Genomic DNA, 19203 nt, shown 5'->3' on the forward strand with positions numbered 1-19203 from the left:
ACCAACTCCACAGCCCTGGTTTATACGTTTAATACCTATCCTGTGGACAGGTGATAGATGTATTTCCTAGAAAAAAAACTCCTTTAAATTGAATGCTCACTGTAAAAATACATCTTTATAGGGATCTGAGCAATGTATATTTCGTAGAGAGCCCCAAACCTGCATTTGGATAAAATTGAATCATGCCACTTAACCAAAAGTGATATTTTTCTTTAATCTAGAAGGTAGATGTGGTTAACCACTTTGGAAGCGATCACATAGTAGCCAGATTATTTCCATATCGAGCGAATGATGACTTCATTTATCGAGGCTGATACTCTTCTTCCATACATTCCATTTTCCATAATGCCTGATAGTAATATCACATGTGTGGAATCAGATTGACCATTTGCATAAACGGCTTGAATACATTATGTCCTCACAATGGCATCAGACACTAATAAATTGAGGTTCAATCACTTTGGTCAAGGAAACAGCATGTGAACCCTTTTAGCCCCCACTATGCCCGGTGACCACCATTCCTTCTGAGCCCATCTAGTTGATACATACAGCTAAAGAACAATTTATTTTGGCAACATTTTCCATTAACGCAATCTGTATTTAAATGATCTGCTCTGAAGTAATACATTTGCTGACATATGTATAAATCAAAATGTCCTTGGGACTTTTTTTTTCTAGCTTATTTTCTTTAATATGTGATCGCAAAGCAAACGTCAGTGAAAAACTGAAAAAAAAAAAGTGAATTCATTGGTAAGAGACAGATAAGGCCAAAGTTCACTGGTGAAATATATTATCCTCTGCTGTCCTGACGTCCTCAGCTGGGGGTCAACATTTACCCATGTGCGTGGTGCACTAAGGTCCTCGGTTATTCTTCCTGAATTGCTTTTTACTATGATTATCCAATTATGCATTCAAAAAAAATAAAATGCAAGCAGAATTGTGATCGCTGTCAGTCCTATCAGCAGTTCTATATTTCCATTAAACGGTGGTTAAAAATACATATATGCATGGCTTAAGTAGAAGGATATGCTAAAAGCCCTGTGCTCAAAGTCAGTATCACGTCCGAATTCCCACTCTTATAATTGCATGTAGACATCTAATAGCATAAATGTAACACAGAGGTCACCTTTATGGCTTCTAATGGTTATCATTAAGCTAATATTATTTGACTATGGCCAGTGAGGCTTGAATTAATGAAAACCAAAGCTTTATAGAAATGTTCTATTTAGTTCCAGGGAATTCAGAGTTGTTTGAAAATTGTCAAATTAAAGAAAAAATAAAGATGCAGTGAAATTAATTTCTAGTGTGTAAATCTGCAAAATAAACAATAGCATGATGTCATGCAGCTACTTTAGTAGAAATACACCATGACTTACCAATCGACCAAGGAGTCAAGGCTTCTTTGCCATTGTCTCTGCCTGGCACCACTGCCATGTTAGACGTTTACTATGTTGAGGTCCGAGCTTTGTGTGGGCTACAGAATGGATTTAATCTTCCTCTAATAAGTGTAATAACTTTAATATCTAATTATTAAGGGGAAACTGACACCACAAACATTTTGCAGGGCAGCTGGAAACAGCCTTAAGAACATACTTGGCAACCTTTGGTGATGTCTGGGAGGATATTGCACACCACCATTTTCCATCTCCTGATTTGTACATTTGGGTGCAATGGCTCCATCTGATAATGAGGCATCCCGGTTTAATGCACAAGAAAGCACTGCTTTTTCTAAGTTTTTTGGAAGTTTCGGCAAGTGCCTGAGAGATTTACTAGTTCTTTTGAGGTCTGGTAGGCATCCCTTTTTTATGAAGCCTTCCAGATGTTTCAGGAGAAATGGCAAGTATGCTTAATATCTGTCATGCTGTAACCATAGGAAAGTCAGGGAGTAGGGGCTCTATACTGTACTTTAATCTAATGAGGCCCTAATCTATCCCTAACCCCGGGGGTTAACCCTGAAGGCGGAGATGCCTGGGTCACGTGCCTCTCTGTGCTCCTACGAAATTCAACGCAACGCAACTCCCATCCCCTTCCCATGGAGGAAAGGGGCAGGAATAAAAGAGTAACACTGGCTGGACAGATGGGGTAAACCAAGGCACAATCAAACAACAGACACACAGGATAAAATACAAAGGGAAAATGGGTATACAGTAAAGAGGCAGAAAAGCAACACGAAAGAACGCCAAAAGGGGAAGGTAGAGGTATTCAAAACAAACCGTATACAACAATCTCAAGATGATAAGAGCGACTTTCCAGAACACTTTCTCCAATGAAGGCAGAAACAAAATGAAGAGTCTATTGTTCACATGGGGAGAAGCCAAACACAGGTTTATATAATGGAAGGGTGTGGCTCCAATAAGCAGCACAGCCAATACACCACCAGGAACTCTAAGCTCCTTCCATTCCACAAAAAAACCTGTTAACTCATGAATGGCCATGTGGATTTAAAGAGGACCTGTGCTCAGCTAACCGTCGCAATCTTTTAATCTCAGATGCACCACAGGTCCCAGCAGAATGCGGCACATTCATGACAATATCTCTGAAAGAGTCGATGCTCTAGTACAATCAATTTACTCCTCTGGAGCCCTAGATTATGTCATGTAATCCATCATGGCCATCCTTGGCTAAGAGGAGTTACCAAGGAAAGAGAAGATTCCACATACTCAATGGCCTTTATTTCAGCCATCTTGGATTGGTAGCAATGTGGAGATTGACAGGTAGCCAATGTAACCAGAAGTATTCTACCAACCTTTTTGGTAGCTCTTTGCTGATATTTATAAAACGTCTTCTTAAAAGAACTCTGTCAGCACAGAATGACTGTTGAAACCAAGTACAGGCGTTCAGTGCATCATGGTGTTGCCAAACATTTAAGGAAGTTCTACAGTACTTTATATTACCCCCCCCCCCCCCATGTATCCCCCTGGGGCCCCTAAGACTTTTTGTAATTAGCTTACGCTGCTGATAATGCCTGTGAAAGGCGCTATCGGTGGCCGCTCACAGGCATCGCGTGACCCCGTGCTGACGTCACGACAAGTGAGGCGTGACTCAGCACTGGGGTCCCCGCGGTGGCTGCTGGGTTGTGGGCGGGGTTATCCCCCCGCATCACACCTAGCATCCACCGCGTGCTTTCTCAATGAATGGGGAGAGGCAGAGCGCGCGGTGGATGCCGGGTGTGACGCGGGGGGGGGTAACCCCGCCCACAGCCTGGCATCCACCTGGAACGCGGAAGACAAAGACCCCCGGCTGCTACCAGCATTTGTTGTGACATCAGCGTATGTCAGAGCCGGCTGCAGCCGGGGGTCACGTGATGCCTGTGAGCGGCCAGTGATAGCGCCACTCACAGGCAGTATCTGCAATGTAAGGTAATTACAAAAACCCTTAGGGGCCCCGGGGGATACATTGGGGGGGGGGTAATATAAAGTACTGGACAACCCTCTTAAATACACCTTCCCACCTGCTTGGTTTCCATCTATTTCCACTTTTTTTCTGGTTCTATGAAGTCAGAGCTGTCAATCAAAGAAGAGGGTGGGAGGGAATGGAGATAGAGGGAAAACAAGCAGGTGGGAAGGTGTACTTAAATGATTGGCTCCACCATGATGCACTGAGCGGCAGGACTTAGTTTGAACAGTCATTATGTGCTGGCAGATTCCATTTAAAGGCCCCCCAGGAGCGGTTTTATGGCTAATTTTCCAAACAGTATATCAAATTCTCTCATTGCTTTAAAAATGAAAAATCAAGCCACTTTGCAGTTGGTATTCATTAAAAATGTCCTACCATTTTGTTTTTACAACTCCCATGCAGGTTATGTGTCTTCTTGGTAACAGTCAACAGAGTCTGTGTAGTCTGATTCTGCATTTATTTCCCTTCAATCTGTCTTTGACCTTTTGGATAACCAACCAAATGTACTTAAGCACAAAGTTTGTAAAATTAAGCAATTCCCTAAAAATCACACACACAGCATCAGTGTGTATCAGTACAAGGGAGAGGAGATCCGCATGGGTTGTACAAGGAGAAATCAGTCCAGGAATGAAGCTGTCTTGATACACGAGAGCTAGTGAAGACAGCAGCATTTTGGAACAGATAACTCACATCCAGTGTGTATTACTGAGAAGGACACAACCACACAAGGAAAGCCTAAAATAAGAGCAAACTCTATATAAGAGGGTCTGAGAATGAGTAAAGCTGGAACTTTTATAAGTCAAGACAATTTTCTTTTTCATGTCCAAGGTGTCCGTACACTTAAACTGCAGTTTTAGTTGAATTTTTTTTTAGTGTACTAAGACTGTGAAGAAAAAAAGCAAAGATCACTGAGCAATAGGCAATTACTTCTATACTGCCACTCGCTACAAAGTTCTGTATGTTTGACATAGATTCTAATGAGGAGCGATTAGCTGCTCGCTGCAGAAAGTAATCCGTCTAATAACAGTAAATTGCTTTGTTCTTTAATACTGAAACCATTGGATAATCTGCCATTCCTAATACAACCAGAATAAATATGTTCTCTTCAATTTTAAGCAAAGTAGAAATTCATTAAGAGCATTGAAACTGCCTGATTAGAGAAATACAATACTTAAATATGCTGTAATTCTTCTTAATACAGCATGACAGATCGGGGGATTGAAAAGTGGTGATGAATCCTATTCTAACACGGATGGCTCAATACAAGACAATTGCTTGAAGAATGTATTAAAGAAGGGTAATCTGTATTGCCAGGACCTGCGGCGTTTAATTACCGTGAAGCAGACTAGACTAAAATGTTGAATGTTATTAGTGTAGAAATGTGAAAGGGCTTAAAATAAACAGGATCCGGTGCTGCTGGGCTTAGAACTTTGCTATAAAAGATTCTTTGTTTTCTGGGATTTTTTTTTTTTTTTATACAAGAAAGTTATGCCCTTTTTTTTTGAAGAACGAACAAAGTACAAGGCAAAATGTTAAATTGTTAATATTATTTATAACATATAAGTAATTATTAAGTCAGTAATGGCCACTAATCCCAGTGGATGTGACACATTAGTGTTGAGACCACCACCAAAAATTGCAGAGAGAAGTGGTTTTCTGGACGGGTGGTCTTCCCCCGAGAAGATGGCCATTATGCAGAATATATGGTAATACTGAAAATCAGTACTGGATAAGGGGTGGTCTTCTGAAAGGGGGGGGGATCTACCAATATATTATTACTCATTTTAAATGGAAAAACTACTACATTTACTGTTCTTGAATGCTGTTTTAGAAACAGCTTTATTCAACTTTGGGGTCATAATGTCACACTATTTTATAGTATGTGAAAAGGGATGTGTAGAATTATGTTTAAATGTGGTATGCAAATTGTCTCTTCAGAGAGGAAGAGTAGAACCCTATAGCGCCACCTGTTGGAAGCAGCAATCCTAAAAGTCAATATCGACTCTTTAACGAGTCGTGCAATATGGCTTAGAATAAAAGCCAAATCAGAATCTCAATTTGTAGACACAGTGTTTCGGGATGTTGCCCCTCATCAGTGCAAAGTATGAGATCTGATTTGGCTAGGTGAGAGGCTCTGGACTGGGGTCTAAGGGGTAACATTTCTCTTTGTGGTGAGTGACAAGCCAAGCCTGCTATGTCACAGTGAGGAAACTTATAAGCCATGTATGCTCCTCTGGGAAATAAAATCTGCAAATTGTCTCTCCAGAGAGGAAGAGGACTAGAACCCCAAAACACTGTGTCCGCAAATTGAGATTCTGATTTGGCTTTTATCCTAAGCCATATTGCAAGGCTTGTTAAAGAGTCGATATTGACTTTTAGGATGGCTGCTTCCAAAAGGTGGCTCTAGAGTTCTAGTCCTCTTCTTCTCTGAAGAGACAATTTGCATATTTAATTTCCCAGAGGAGCATGCATGGCTTATAAGTCTCTTCACTCTGACATGCCAGGCTTGTCACTCTCCAGAAGGAGAAACGTTACCCCTCAGATCATAGTATAAATGTTCTGAAACTCAACTCAAGCACTACAATCATACAGGCCACCTGACTATGGAGTTCCATAGTTGGAGGGTTATTTTTATGGGCAACAGAGAATCAAATCCGAAGAAAACTTTAATGCATTTGTAAATAAACTGTATTCAGTTGTGAAATATAAAATTAGGTAAAATACAACAGCTGATCAAAACTAACTGTCCACCATTATCACAGCCAGGGCAATGTTCATCAGTAGCATTCCCTGCTGATGCGCAGCCACATTTAGGCCAGGCAAAATGTGTGCGTGCTGGCAAATAACCTGAGCCTAAGGCTAGGGTCACACAACCATATTTCCTCTCATCCGAGAGAATCAGGCCGATTATGTTAATCACACTCTGATCAGAGTATGATCCAATTCTCTCGGATCAGGAGATGATGCAAGAAAAAAAAATGGATCCATCCTCTCGATCATGTCAGTCGGAGATTCGGTCCGAGGAAAAAATTGGACATGTGCATGGCTACATAGAAAAACACTGGTCCGACTGTGATCTGTTGGTTTTTTTTTGGGGGGGGATCGCACTCAGACCGAAAATACTGTTGTCTGCACCTGCCCTAAAGGTGACCACATACATTAGGATGACTGAAAAATTGTCTGGTGGTGAACCATCATTGTGCAGCAAGAACCAAACACATTTCAGTCCTTATTATCCATCACATGTTTAATGGCCCTGTGCCAAGCACAAATGATTATTAAACATACCAAAATGGCTGCACAGGCTAAATAACCACGACAGGGTGCTGCATTGTGCATCGAAGAGCATCAAAAAGTATATGACTCGAGGGAGAAAAAAAAAGAAATATGCTAATGATGCAAAACAAAAACAATTTTTATTGGTGAACAAGCATAAAATTATATAAGAAAAACAACTTGAGCCGCACTTAGTCAGGTGCGAACATGGGCCAAGGTGACATACCAAAAGGTAGACATAACAGCATAATAATACACCATTTTTTATAAATATTGCTAGCAATGATACATAGAATTAATATAAGCAATGAATGATGCATATAGAGGACACCATATAATACCCCAATAATCCTAAGGGATAAAGAAATGGTATGCCATATCCCACACCAGTGACACCAAGGCATACTGGAGATGAGCTACAGAAAGATACTATAAGGTGCACTATGTAAACCAATGTAATAAATCTCAAATAATCTAATAATTAATGGTAATCTCAAATAGCTGTAGCCCGATATATCCAGTTATCCAACAATAAATAGACACAGGAAAAGCCTATAGCAGGTATATCTCACCTTGGCCCATGTTCGCACCTAACTGTTGTTTTTTATATAATTTTATGCTTGTACACCAATAAAAGTTGTTTTTATTTAGCTGTGCGCATCATTAGTGTATTTCTTATTTTCTCCCTCGTGTCAAGTACAAATGATTTTTCTGAAAACACTCCTTCAGGACAAATCTTCCACGGAATAGCGATTATATTGGACAAAGGTTTTAAACACAGTGAACTTTTTTTTCCAGATGATGAAGGTGCGCCATTGGTTATCTAAATTATTGGGAAGGGGTTAAAGAACCAATAGGCCTGATGAGAACATACAGATTCAGAGTTTTCAAATAACCTATTTGATGGCCATTTAGAAGATATACTTAAAGTCAACCTATCAGCATGTTTTTAATTAAAGGGGTTGTCCAGTGATAATCTGCTGATTAGTGGGGGTCCGGCTGCTGGACCTGTATCAATCGGCAGATTGGAAACTTTTTATACCCAACAGGGAACTTTTATCCCTGTTACAAAGTGTTGCGGCAGGTTAGATGCTTGATCTTTGCTCCATTTATTCTCTATGGAGCTGCTGGAATAAGCAGAGTGCAGCGCTTGGCAGCCCCATAGGGAATGAATGAAGCACAGGTGACACTGCCGCTCCATTCTTATGAGTATAAAGATTACCCAAATCTGCCAATCAGTGCGGATCTGAGCAGTCGGACCTCAACTGATCAACAAGTTATCACCTATCTTGTGGATACGTGATCATTTTTTTCCACTGGACAGCCCCTTTAAGAAAGTAGTGGTATGGCTGTATAGGTGCTTGTAGCCCTTAGGTGCTGAGCAGATCACTAGCGGGTTCTCATTTGGATAATGGGACTGTGTGTGTGACAAAACTTAAAAGAAATAATGATTCAACCCATCATCTTACACCGTGTAATTACAATCATCCACTAGTAATTGGTTTCAGTCTCATGTACGGCTATCACTTATTAGTTTCTTATTTTATCACATTGAAGCTTAATCACTAAACACTGATTAATGAAACATTCTGCAACTTCTAAACATTTTAAATTTCAATGTTTCTAAATGTTTTAATATCTCTATTTCCAGCTAGTGATTCACCCCTTAAAGAGAATTTTTCACAATTTTTTTTCCACCTAATCTGACAGCAGTATAATGTAGAGACAGAGACCCTGATTCCAGCTATGTGTCAATTACTGGGCAGCTTGCTGAAGTTTTGATAAAATCACTGTTAGATTATCACTAGAGGACTAGAAACCTGCTTCCTTGTAGTCCTCCATATTCATGAACTCTGTATAACCCCACCCCCACCGATTGGCTGCTTTCTGTGTACACTGTACATAGGCAGAATGCCACCACTCAGTGCTGTGGGCAGGGTTCTGCACAGCTCAGCACTCAGAGAACTGGTCGATCTGCAGCTGATAACAGTGATTTTATCAAAATGATAGCAAGCAGCTCAATAAGTGATACATCACTAGAATCAGGGTCTCTGCCCCTATATCATGGTGCTCTCAATTAGGGTAGCAAAAACCTGGTGACAGATTCCCTTTAAAGATCAGACCTGGTTTGACCTCAATGTTAACAGATTTTTTTCATTGTCACATTCCAGGAGCAAATTAACTTTTTTTTTTTGCTATTTTTGGGGAGTTTACTACAATGTATTCAGTCTGAAATCTTCTAGGACCTGGGAAGTACGGTATCAGTTCTGAAACAGTTTTTAGCTTTCGAAAGTAAACACTAGGGATGAGAGTGAACCGGTGAAGTTTGGGTTCTGGTACCCGACATGAGCTTTATTCCAAAGTTCGATTCGGTACCAGAACTGTACCCGAACCTTAACCAGAACCTGAACCCCATTGAAAACAATGGGGACCCGGACTTTAAAACTGGAAAATTCTCTCTCTCACAAATATTTCAAAGTGAGATCTTGGAAATTTTATAGAATTAAATTAAAAATCAATTTGGAAAGTCACAGAATTTTTAATTATACAATGTTTAAATAACTTGACCATATTTTTGGTATTATTAACGGGTTGTCCAGTACTATTTTTATACTAAAACTTAGCCCAGTTTGGTATAAAGAGATAGCACCCCATCACGCCTACACACTGCTGACTGTGTGCCCCGCTGGTGGCTGTAACCAATCAATGGACACTGATCGGCTGCAGCTTTGACATTCTGTGCAAGCTAGAAGAACTAGTCTCTCTTACGGCACATCAAGGCTGCAGCCAATCAGTGTCAGCTGATCGGCTTTAGAGGCCACGTAATATTCCTTGCCTCTGACATTGACAACAGTGTGCAGAAGGGGTAGGGGTCCGGTAGGTGAATTTCTGGGCCTAATTCTAATTATAAAATTAATAGTTCCCAACCCCTTTAGGTAATAAAGTTTGACCTGAGATCTTTGAGTTCAAAAAGAACACAACCACAAATCTGATAGAAGTTTTTTTTAATTGTTAATGGTAATTAGAATACAGTGACATAACCGTAGACCTATTCCTACGTCAATTTAATTTAGGAAAACGAGAAATAATAAAAATCCAAGCAAATTCTGTGTCCTTTCTCTTTTGAAAAAAAAGGCTTTACCATTATGGCTTACTATAAAAACAGCGAAATATATTTACAGTTCTCAGGCTACTAATATCACCTGCCATGTGTGAATGTATTTGTATTTTGGCACCACACAACCCTATGCGTCTCGTGTCACAGTAAACCCATTTGTGATCATACAGAGCAATAAATATGAAATTCCTCAAAGGAAGTGTTTAGTAGAGCCATGATCTCACATTATAATAAATAATATGTTTTCAGGAGAATATTCAGGCTCAAAAAGTTAATATATTGGCAAAAAACAAACAAAACTAAAGTACACAAACTTCATTTAAACTGCCGCCAGCATTGAGGTGCTTGCCAGCTCTGCAATGGCGACAGATACGCAATTTTTTTTTAAAGATTTTGGCATCACAAACAATTACGCAACTTTTATGATATCTTGTTTCTTAAGAAAAGACAATGTTTCAAGTTACACCACATAAAAGCAAATACAACAACGTATGAACAAATTCATCTCACATAAAACTGACCTAAAAAAAAAAAGTGTGTATACAAAGGCAATTTTTTTTTTTTTTTATTACAAAAGCCAAAACTGGTTGACTTTGTGATTCACGCATTATGAAAAGTTCCAAAAACAACATATGACTTCATTTTTCGAAACAGTGTTTTCATTCGCTACTGTCATCTGACCAATCAAAATCATTGAAGCCGATGGCCGTGTTAATCTTCTTTCCTTTCCTGACAGAGGTGGTTTTGCTGGAGTTCTGCTTGGCTTGCATGTTAATTTGCATTCCAGAATGCAGGACAGGTCCTACAACTCCCATGTCGAACATATTCCCGAAGCCCTTCATCATGGCCTGTAGGCTTTTGTTCACGTTATCTACCTCCCCGTTACTGGTGGCTGTGATCTGACATGACATCTCTGCGCTGTTTGACTCCTCTGTTTTAGATTCAAAGAAACACTTCTGAGAAATTCTCGGAGCAAGAGGAAAAAAAAGCTATTAAAAAAAAAGAAGAAGGAAAGGACAGAAGGAAAAAAGGAAAAGTTAAAATCAATATAAATCAGAGGTGCCATAAATAATCTGGATTAATTGGCAGTAGATGAAAAATTAAATGATTAGTCAATCAAAACATATAAGATACCAGCAGATATCCCATTGGGTCTTTGATTGTGTTTCTATATTATTCTTTTTTTTTACTATTAGGGAAGATATCCAAGAAGAGAAAATAAGGAAAGTTTTGATAATAAGAATGCAAAAAAAGTGTAATAATCATAGAGTAAAAGCTTCGGTCATCAAGAGTTCTGATCAGCCAGAACAAAAAGGATTTTCAGTTCCATACAAATGTTTAAAGGGAATCTGTCAGCAGGTTTTTGCTACCTCATCTGAGAGCAGCATAATGTAAGTAAAGGGAAGCTGAATCTAATGATGTATCACTTAGTTTACTGGGTGCAGCCGTTCTGACACAATCAGAGCTTTTAGATTTAGAATGAAGCAGAGCTGAGGAAGCTAACCTCGCCCACACCAGGCTCTCTATGTTAAAAAGTAAATAGACCGTGAGCTGCTTATCACAGGAGGGGGCTTTGCTGGACTAATGTAGTTCAGCATTGTTAATCTCCTAGTGATAAATCTTTCACAGTTATTAAACAACATCACGAACTTTGACAAGTGACACATCCCTGAATTCTGTGTTTCAGCCTCTATCTCCAGCTGCCTTCAGATTACATGGCAAAAACCTGCTAACAGATTCCCTATAAGTAAATTGGATTTTTCCTGGCAGACTTTACACCCCTCCTTCATTGGTTGTGAATTATGCGGCCTGACCTTCATATGAATGTAGATACATGCAATGTTCATTGTTTTTCCTAGCAATTATTAGTATGTCTATGGTCTGCTCTAGATTTATGATTTGGGACATTTAAAAGAGTTGTCTAGGATCAAAGGACAATAAGTATTGGTGCTGTCAAAAGAACAGATTTTCCTACTCTATTCCTGTGCCGGCACATTACTATTGACATGATAGATGGAGCTATGACTTAGCAGCTGGAGAAGGAGGCTGGCTTAGCTTATGTACTGAGCCATTAAGCCAGACCCTTTATCACATCAGTGATCTCATGCTGACATTAGAAAGGAGAGAAAGCCTTCTCCTGAGCTGAATCCAGTGTGAAAGTGGAGGTTCTGTGACCCAGGGACTAGCACCAACAACGTAAGAAAGGTGCAGATTTCATAATTACACTATATTACAAATCTTATTAAGCTGCTAATAATAATGACCAGAGCTAGATCCCAGCCACGCTTTTTAACCACTTACATGCCGCTGTCAGTCTATGACAGCAGCTGCTAAGTGGTTCGATCTCCCCCTTCTTTGTACTCCTATGAAGTCATGACTGCAGCTAAGCTTTAAAGAGCTTTAAAGAGCGGTAAATTATCAACACAATAGTAAAGTTTTGCATTATATTGTAAAATTATCAGCTGCAGGTTCAAGGGGGCTAAAAGATTGAGAGAAAAAACATGTTAAAAAAATGTAAAAAACCGAATAGTTTAAACAATTTTCTCAATCCAAAAATTAAAAAATATAAAAAAACAGGCATATTGGGTATTGTTGAATCCATAACAGTGCAATCTTTCATAGTATAAATGGTTTCCTATATGGTAAACGCCATGAAGAATTATATTTCAGTCACCTTGCCTTAAAAATAAATATCAAATGTTTAAAAAAAGTCACATGTACAACAAAATGGTACCAACATAAGTGACATGACAGCACGCCCCACAAAAAAAGAGAAGCCCGTACACAGCTCCATACATGGAAAAATAAAATGGATATTAAAAAATAATAAATTAATGAAATAATTTAAATATTCAACCAATATCTCTATCAGTCAATCAATATGCTGAAGGATATAAAGAGATTGCAGCTTAATATAAAATATGTTTCTTGAATCAATATGTGCACCTGCACTTTCTTCTCCTCTGGTGGTTATCTATCTTAGGTAATATACCTTTTATTATTTACCACTGTGGATATGCTGCTATCTATGATGTTTTATTGTTCAGTTGGTGAATCTTATGCACTAATATCATTTAAGTAGTGGGACTTTTCCCTGACTTGATTTTGATTGCACTTGCACTTTACCAATGCCTTTATAGATATTAGTGCCTTGAATTCCTGGCAACACACCTTATACTAATTCATCATTTGAGGATATGCTTGTATCTCTATTTTTTATCACTAGCTTGTGTCCAAGTATCAATATGGTTTAAATATGGAGTTTTCTATTTGTTTGATTAGACTTCTGTTACTCTTTGATTATATCAAAGATATAAGAGTATTGCACTTGCACTTTGAACATATACAGTACAGACCAAAAGTTTGGACACACCTTCTCATTTAAAGATTTTTCTGTATTTTCTTGACTATGAAAATTGTACATTCACACTGAAGGCATCAAAACCATGAATTAACACATGTGGAATTATATACTTAACAAAAAAGTGTGAAACAACTGAAAATATGTCTTATATTCTAGGTTCTACAAAGTGGCCACCTTTTGCTTTGATGACGGCTTTGCACACTCTTGGCATTCTCTTGATGAGCTTCAAGAGGTAGTCACCGGAAATGTTCTTCCAACAATCTTGAAGGAGTTCCCAGACATGCTTAGCACTTGTTGGCCCTTTTGCCTTCACTCTGCGGTCCAGCTCACCCCAAACCATCTCGATTGGGTTCAGGTCTGGTGACTGTGGAGGCCAAGTCATCTGGCGTAGCACCCCATCACTCTCCTTCTTGGTCAAATAGCCCTTACGCAACCTGGAGGTGTGTTTGGGGGTCATTGTCCTGTTGAAAAATAAATGATGGTCCAACTAAATGCAAACCGGATGGAATAGCATGCCACTGCAAGATGCTGTGGTAGCCATGCTAGTTCAGTATGTCTTCAATTTTGAATAAATCCCCAACAGTGTCAGCATCAAAGCACCCCCACACCATCACACCTCCTCCTCCATGCTTCACGGTGGGAACCAGGCATGTAGAGTTCATCTGTTCACCTTTTCTGCGTCGCACAAAGACACGGTGGTTGGAACCAAAGATCTCAAATTTGGACTCATCAGACCAAAGCGCAGATTTCCACTGGTCTAATGTCCATTCCTTGTGTTCTTTAGCCCAAACAAGTCTCTTCTGCTTGTTGCCTGTCCTTAGCAGTGGTTTCCTAGCAGCTATTTTACCATGAAGGCCTGCTGCACAAAGTCTCCTCTTAATAGTTGTTGTTGAGATGTGTCTGCTGCTAGAACTCTGTGTGGCATTGACCTGGTCTCTAATCTGAGCTGCTGTTAACCTGCGATTTCTGAGGCTGGTGACTCGGATAAACTTATCCTCAGAAGCAGAGGTGACTCTTGGTCTTCCTTTCCTGGGGCGGTCCTCATGTGAGCCAGTTTCTTTGTACCACTTGGGGACACTTTAACAGTTTTCCCAATTTTTCGCACTGACTGACCTTCATTTCTTAAAGTAATGATGGCCACTCATTTTTCTTTACTTAGCTGCTTTTTTCTTGCCATAATACAAATTCTAACAGTCTTTTCAGTAGGACTATCAGCTGTGTATCCACCAGACTTCTGCACAACACAACTGATGGTCCCAACCCCATTTATAAGGCAAGAAATCCCACTTATTAAACCTGACAGGGCACACCTGTGAAGTGAAAACCATTTCCGGTGACTACCTCTTGAAGCTCATCAAGAGAATGCCAAGAGTGTGCAAAGCAGTCATCAAAGCAAAAGGTGGCTACTTTGAAGAACCTAGAATATAAGACATATTTTCAGTTGTTTCACACTTTTTTGTTAAGTATATAATTCCACATGTGTTAATTCATAGTTTTGATGTCTTCAGTGTGAATGTACAATTTTCATAGTCAGGAAAATACAGAAAAATCTTTAAATGAGAAGGTGTGTCCAAACTTTTGGTCTGTTCTGTATATATCATTGTAGCATTCATAGTCTACATGATTTAATAAACCCCTATTAAATGACAACCTCATACTACTATTTAATATATTGTATAAACTTGGATATGTCACCATATTAATTAATATTTAAACTATGCCTGAGTCTCCCCTTTTCTTGGAGGTTTTTCCCTGTCTTTTTATTTTTTCCCGTTTTTAACTTTATTGATTCAAAAAACATTATATTTTATATTAAACTAGAATCTCTTTATATCATTCAGCATATTTACTGACTGATAGGGATATTGGTTGTATATTGATTACAAAGTGTCTGGCATCACACGATTCCTTTTGGGACATATATGACTGAAATAATTTAAAGCAGTAAAATAAAAAACAAAAACTGGTATCTGAGAGTTTATCTTTCCTCTTTTTTGTCTCTAGAATAAACTTTCTACAAATATGTTTGTTTACACAGAGATTAGGTCTCCAAAACACAGGCAAAATCCATGGGCATGTTGTGAAATACTAATTTAATTGAAATATGATATATTATAACTGTCAATAATGAATGGATGATAAATTATGTTGCTTTTATTAGAGATTATTACTGGTTTAATTTATTTTTTTTATTTAATAATTAAGATGAAAGAAATTTTCCTAACTTGGAAAATTACCACCTATCTACACAACCCCTTTAATGATATGTATATTATATTGTTAGTTTTTACCTTTCTGAAGTTCTACAATCTCAGTAACATTTTATTTCATACAAAGTAAATGTGTTCGTTCAAAATAAATTTAGAAGTCAGAATCAATTAAGAAAAAATTTATTTGGACAAATTTTTTTGAATAACTAAAGAAAAATACAAAGAAATTATACACAATATTACCTTATCGAATACAAAGGTGACAAATGTTAGAACAAATATTAATACGTTACATTTTGGTGTGAATATAATAAACGCACAACATGCAGTTCATGCAGCACAGGCACAATAGCGAATATTTATGAAGACCTTTGAGAAGCTGGGACGAAGCAATTATTGATTTGATAGATTAATTGCTCCATTATTTTCTTGATCAAGTGAATATGTAACCCACTATATTATACTGGTTATTATTACAGAAGAACCAATAATTTGCAATGATTACAAAAATAAGAAGTGGCACTTAAAAGGAAAGTCCAAATTATACACATGGACAAAACTGTTGGTGCCCTTTTGTTAAAGAAAGAAAAACCCACAATGGTCATTGAAATAACTTGAAACTGACAAAATTAATTTTAAATTTAAGTTTACTTAATATCATCTAACCAAAATCAGACTTTTTGCTTTTAAATTGTGGTTCAACAGAAAATTCCTGAAAAACAAACCAGCAAAAATGGCCTGAACAAAAATGACGGTTTCCTTAACTTAATGTTTTGTTGCACAACCTTTTGAGGCAATCACTGCAAACAAATGATTTCTGTAATTGTAAATGAGACTTCTACCCCTGTTCACAGGTATTTTGGCCTGCTCCTTGTGAACAGACTGCTCCAAGTGTGAAGGTGCCTTCTCCAGGCTGCAGGTTTCAGCTCCTTCCACAGATGTTCAATAAGATTTACATCAGGGCTCAGAAGCCACCTCTGAATAGTCCAATGCTGTGCTCTTAGGCATTTCTTGGCTGTTTTTAGTTTTGTTTTGGGCCATTATACTGTTGGAGGACCCATGTCCTGCGACTCAGACCAAGCTTTCTGATATCGGGCAGCACATTTCGCTCCCGAATGCCTTGGTAGTCTTGATATTTCATTGTACCTTGCACAGATTCAAGACATCCTGTGCCAGATGCAGCAAAGCAGCCACAAGACATAACCGAGTCTCCTTCATGTTTCACAGTAGGTACAATCTACTTTTCTTTGTATGCTTCATTTTTGCATCTGTGAACATAGAGCTGATGTGACACCAAAAAGCTCCAGTTTTGTCCAATCTCTCCAAAGAACATTCTCTAAGAAGCTTTGTAGCTTGTCAATATGCATTTTGGGAAATTCTAGTCTCGCTTTTTTAAGATTTGCTTTCAACAGTAGTTTACTCCTCTTCCATGAAGTCCACGTTGGCCAAGACGGCGATGGATGGTGCGATCGGACACTTATGTATGTGCAGCTTGGAGTTCACCTCTAATCTCTTTAGTTGTTCTGGTCTCTTTGGTTACCATTCATATTATCCATCTCTTCAATTTGTCATCAATTGTCCTCTTCTGGCCACGTCCAGGGAGTTTGGCTACAGTCCCATAGACCTTAAACTCCCGAATAATATGTGCAACTATGGTAACAGGAACATTAAGCGGTTTGGAGATACTGTTAGCCTTCACCTTTAACATGTCTGTCTGTAATTTCCTTTCTAGTCTCCTAAAACAACTTTCTCTTTAGCTTTTAGTCAATGTTCAGTGTATTACACACCCTGATACCAAACAGCACAGTGACTACTTTTCAACCCTTAAATAGGCAGACTGACTGATTACAAGTTTGTAGGCCATTGTGATACTAACTACAGGACACACCATAGTTTCATGGCCTTTGGTCAAATTATGAAGGGGTACCGATATTTTTGTCCAGGCCATTTTCATTAGTTTTTTTTTTCTGTTGAACCAGCAATGTCTAATTTTCTCTTAAGTTGATATTCAGTACATTTCAATGGAAACTTACTTTTGCCAGTTTCAAGTTATTTCAGTGACCATTGTGGGTTTTTCTTACTTTACCAGAAGGTTAACAACAATTTTGATAAATTGTGTATAAGTTATCTTCTAATATGTCATAGATATATCTAGTGATATCACATTGCATTGGTGATTGTAAGCAAAGAGTGATTCAAATCAACTGAACTACATGGAGAGTTTAGCATCGGTGTCGACAAAGGTTTGAAAGATTGGTCTCAATAAACACTGGTAACAAAATCACTAACAAAGTTCACTTGGTGTTGGACCCACTATTCTGACATAAAAAAATGACAGAGGAACTAGTTTCTAATTGGCTCTGCTTGGCTTAATTCATGAGGCTACCTGTACCGCCATTGATTATAAGGTTATGTCTCAATGGCTGATATCCCTGCCAAACAAATATCAGTGGCGTTTCCTAGATTCATATCCTAGTGATCTGCCACCAAGGTCTATGATGAGACAAACTCAAAGATTCTTTGTTCTAAAAAATCAGTAGCAACACGTTACTAGTGTGTCAAATCATTTCAACTGGCTTTCCCCTTCAATTTTGGTATAAGTGCTGTAAGTTCATTAGGATTCATTCGTCCCAGAATCATATCAAAGATATCTGTTAAACATTCCGCAATCTGTTCAGTTAAGCGACAGTTGATAGATTTTGTGATGCCAAAATACAAGCGCAATTTCAGTGTTCAGAAAAATCATGGCATGATAGGTATTTCTAGAAAAAGTAAATCTGCAGAGTGGTTTAATAAAAAGAGATACCAGTGGAATGATTGGCAGCTATGGTCGAGTGGCATCTTATCGGGTTAAGACCTTGATACATGAAGGACTGCCAATGAAATGTGGTGTCTCCCATGTTGGTGTAAACAGCTGTACCTACGATTCTACTGCCCAACTTTTTTTTTCCAAGTCATTTTTCTACCTCGTCTCTCTTTTTGTGCTGGTGGACTTTGCACCAAAGTCATCAAAAAGTAGCACTCTCTTTGATCAATTGGCGCAAATATTTATTTGCTTTTCGTTCATTTTTACAGTAAAATGTCAAAAGATCCATTAATTAGGCTTTACAATGATGGACGTTCATATTCAACTGTGCAAAAAAAAAAAAAAACAAGACAGATTTTGTACTTCTCTACCACAGCACAAAAATTCTGTGACATTTCAGAAAGTCGCAAATAATGAATTAGCTGAAAGCATCTGGATAATAAAAACCTCCCCCATATTGTCGAACAATCCCTTAAAAATGACAGAGACTGAAAAATCTAGTGTAAACATGATAGAAAATATCTAATGAACTTGACACAAAAATAAAAATGCCTAAAATCCAAACTTTTACTCCAAAAAAAAAAAAGTGCAAAAAATGAAGAATCGGATCTTAGATAGGTTGTCCAGGACTTCAACATTGATGGCCTATCCTTAGTATAAGTCATCAATGTCTGATTGGGGGTTATGCGACACCGGGCACCTCCACCGATCAGCTGTTCCCGGTGGCTGTGGCGGCTGAATCAGTTACGGAGGTGCACAGAACAGCTCTGCTGATGGAATAGTGGTCGCAGCCGGGTACTGCGCATCCACCCCCTATTGACTTGAATAATGGGCTGATGGGCAGTACCTGGCCACAGCCACTACACAGCTCTATCGCCAACACAGGGAACAGCTTATCGGCGGGGATGCCAGGTGTCGCACTCCCACCGATCAGACATTGATGACCTAATCCTAAGGATAAGTCATCAATGTTAAAATCCCGGAAAATCCCTTTAAGTTTGTTTAAAATATTTTTACTTTTTCTACACCCAGC

General features: G+C 38.6%; 1 protein-coding gene across 3 annotated transcripts in view; it reads right to left on the reverse strand.

The window, feature by feature from the left end:
- Positions 1 to 19203, reverse strand: part of MAP3K20 (mitogen-activated protein kinase kinase kinase 20) — a 187435-nt gene that overhangs the window by 53608 nt on the left and 114624 nt on the right. The window contains exon 12 of one of the 3 annotated variants that reach the window (XM_073646930.1): positions 9581 to 10779. The exons of the other annotated variants lie outside the window; for them this stretch is intronic. Within the exon in view, the coding sequence (XP_073503031.1) occupies positions 10450 to 10779 (330 nt within the window). The 3' untranslated portion in view covers positions 9581 to 10449. Of the gene's footprint in view, positions 1 to 9580; positions 10780 to 19203 lie in introns of those variants that run through there. 3 annotated transcript variants of the gene reach the window in all.

Source organism: Phyllobates terribilis, unplaced genomic scaffold (assembly GCF_046119375.1).
Source record: "Phyllobates terribilis strain yellow unplaced genomic scaffold, ASM4611937v1 Scaffold_9__5_contigs__length_417890890, whole genome shotgun sequence".
Classification (NCBI taxonomy): domain Eukaryota; kingdom Metazoa; phylum Chordata; class Amphibia; order Anura; family Dendrobatidae; genus Phyllobates; species Phyllobates terribilis.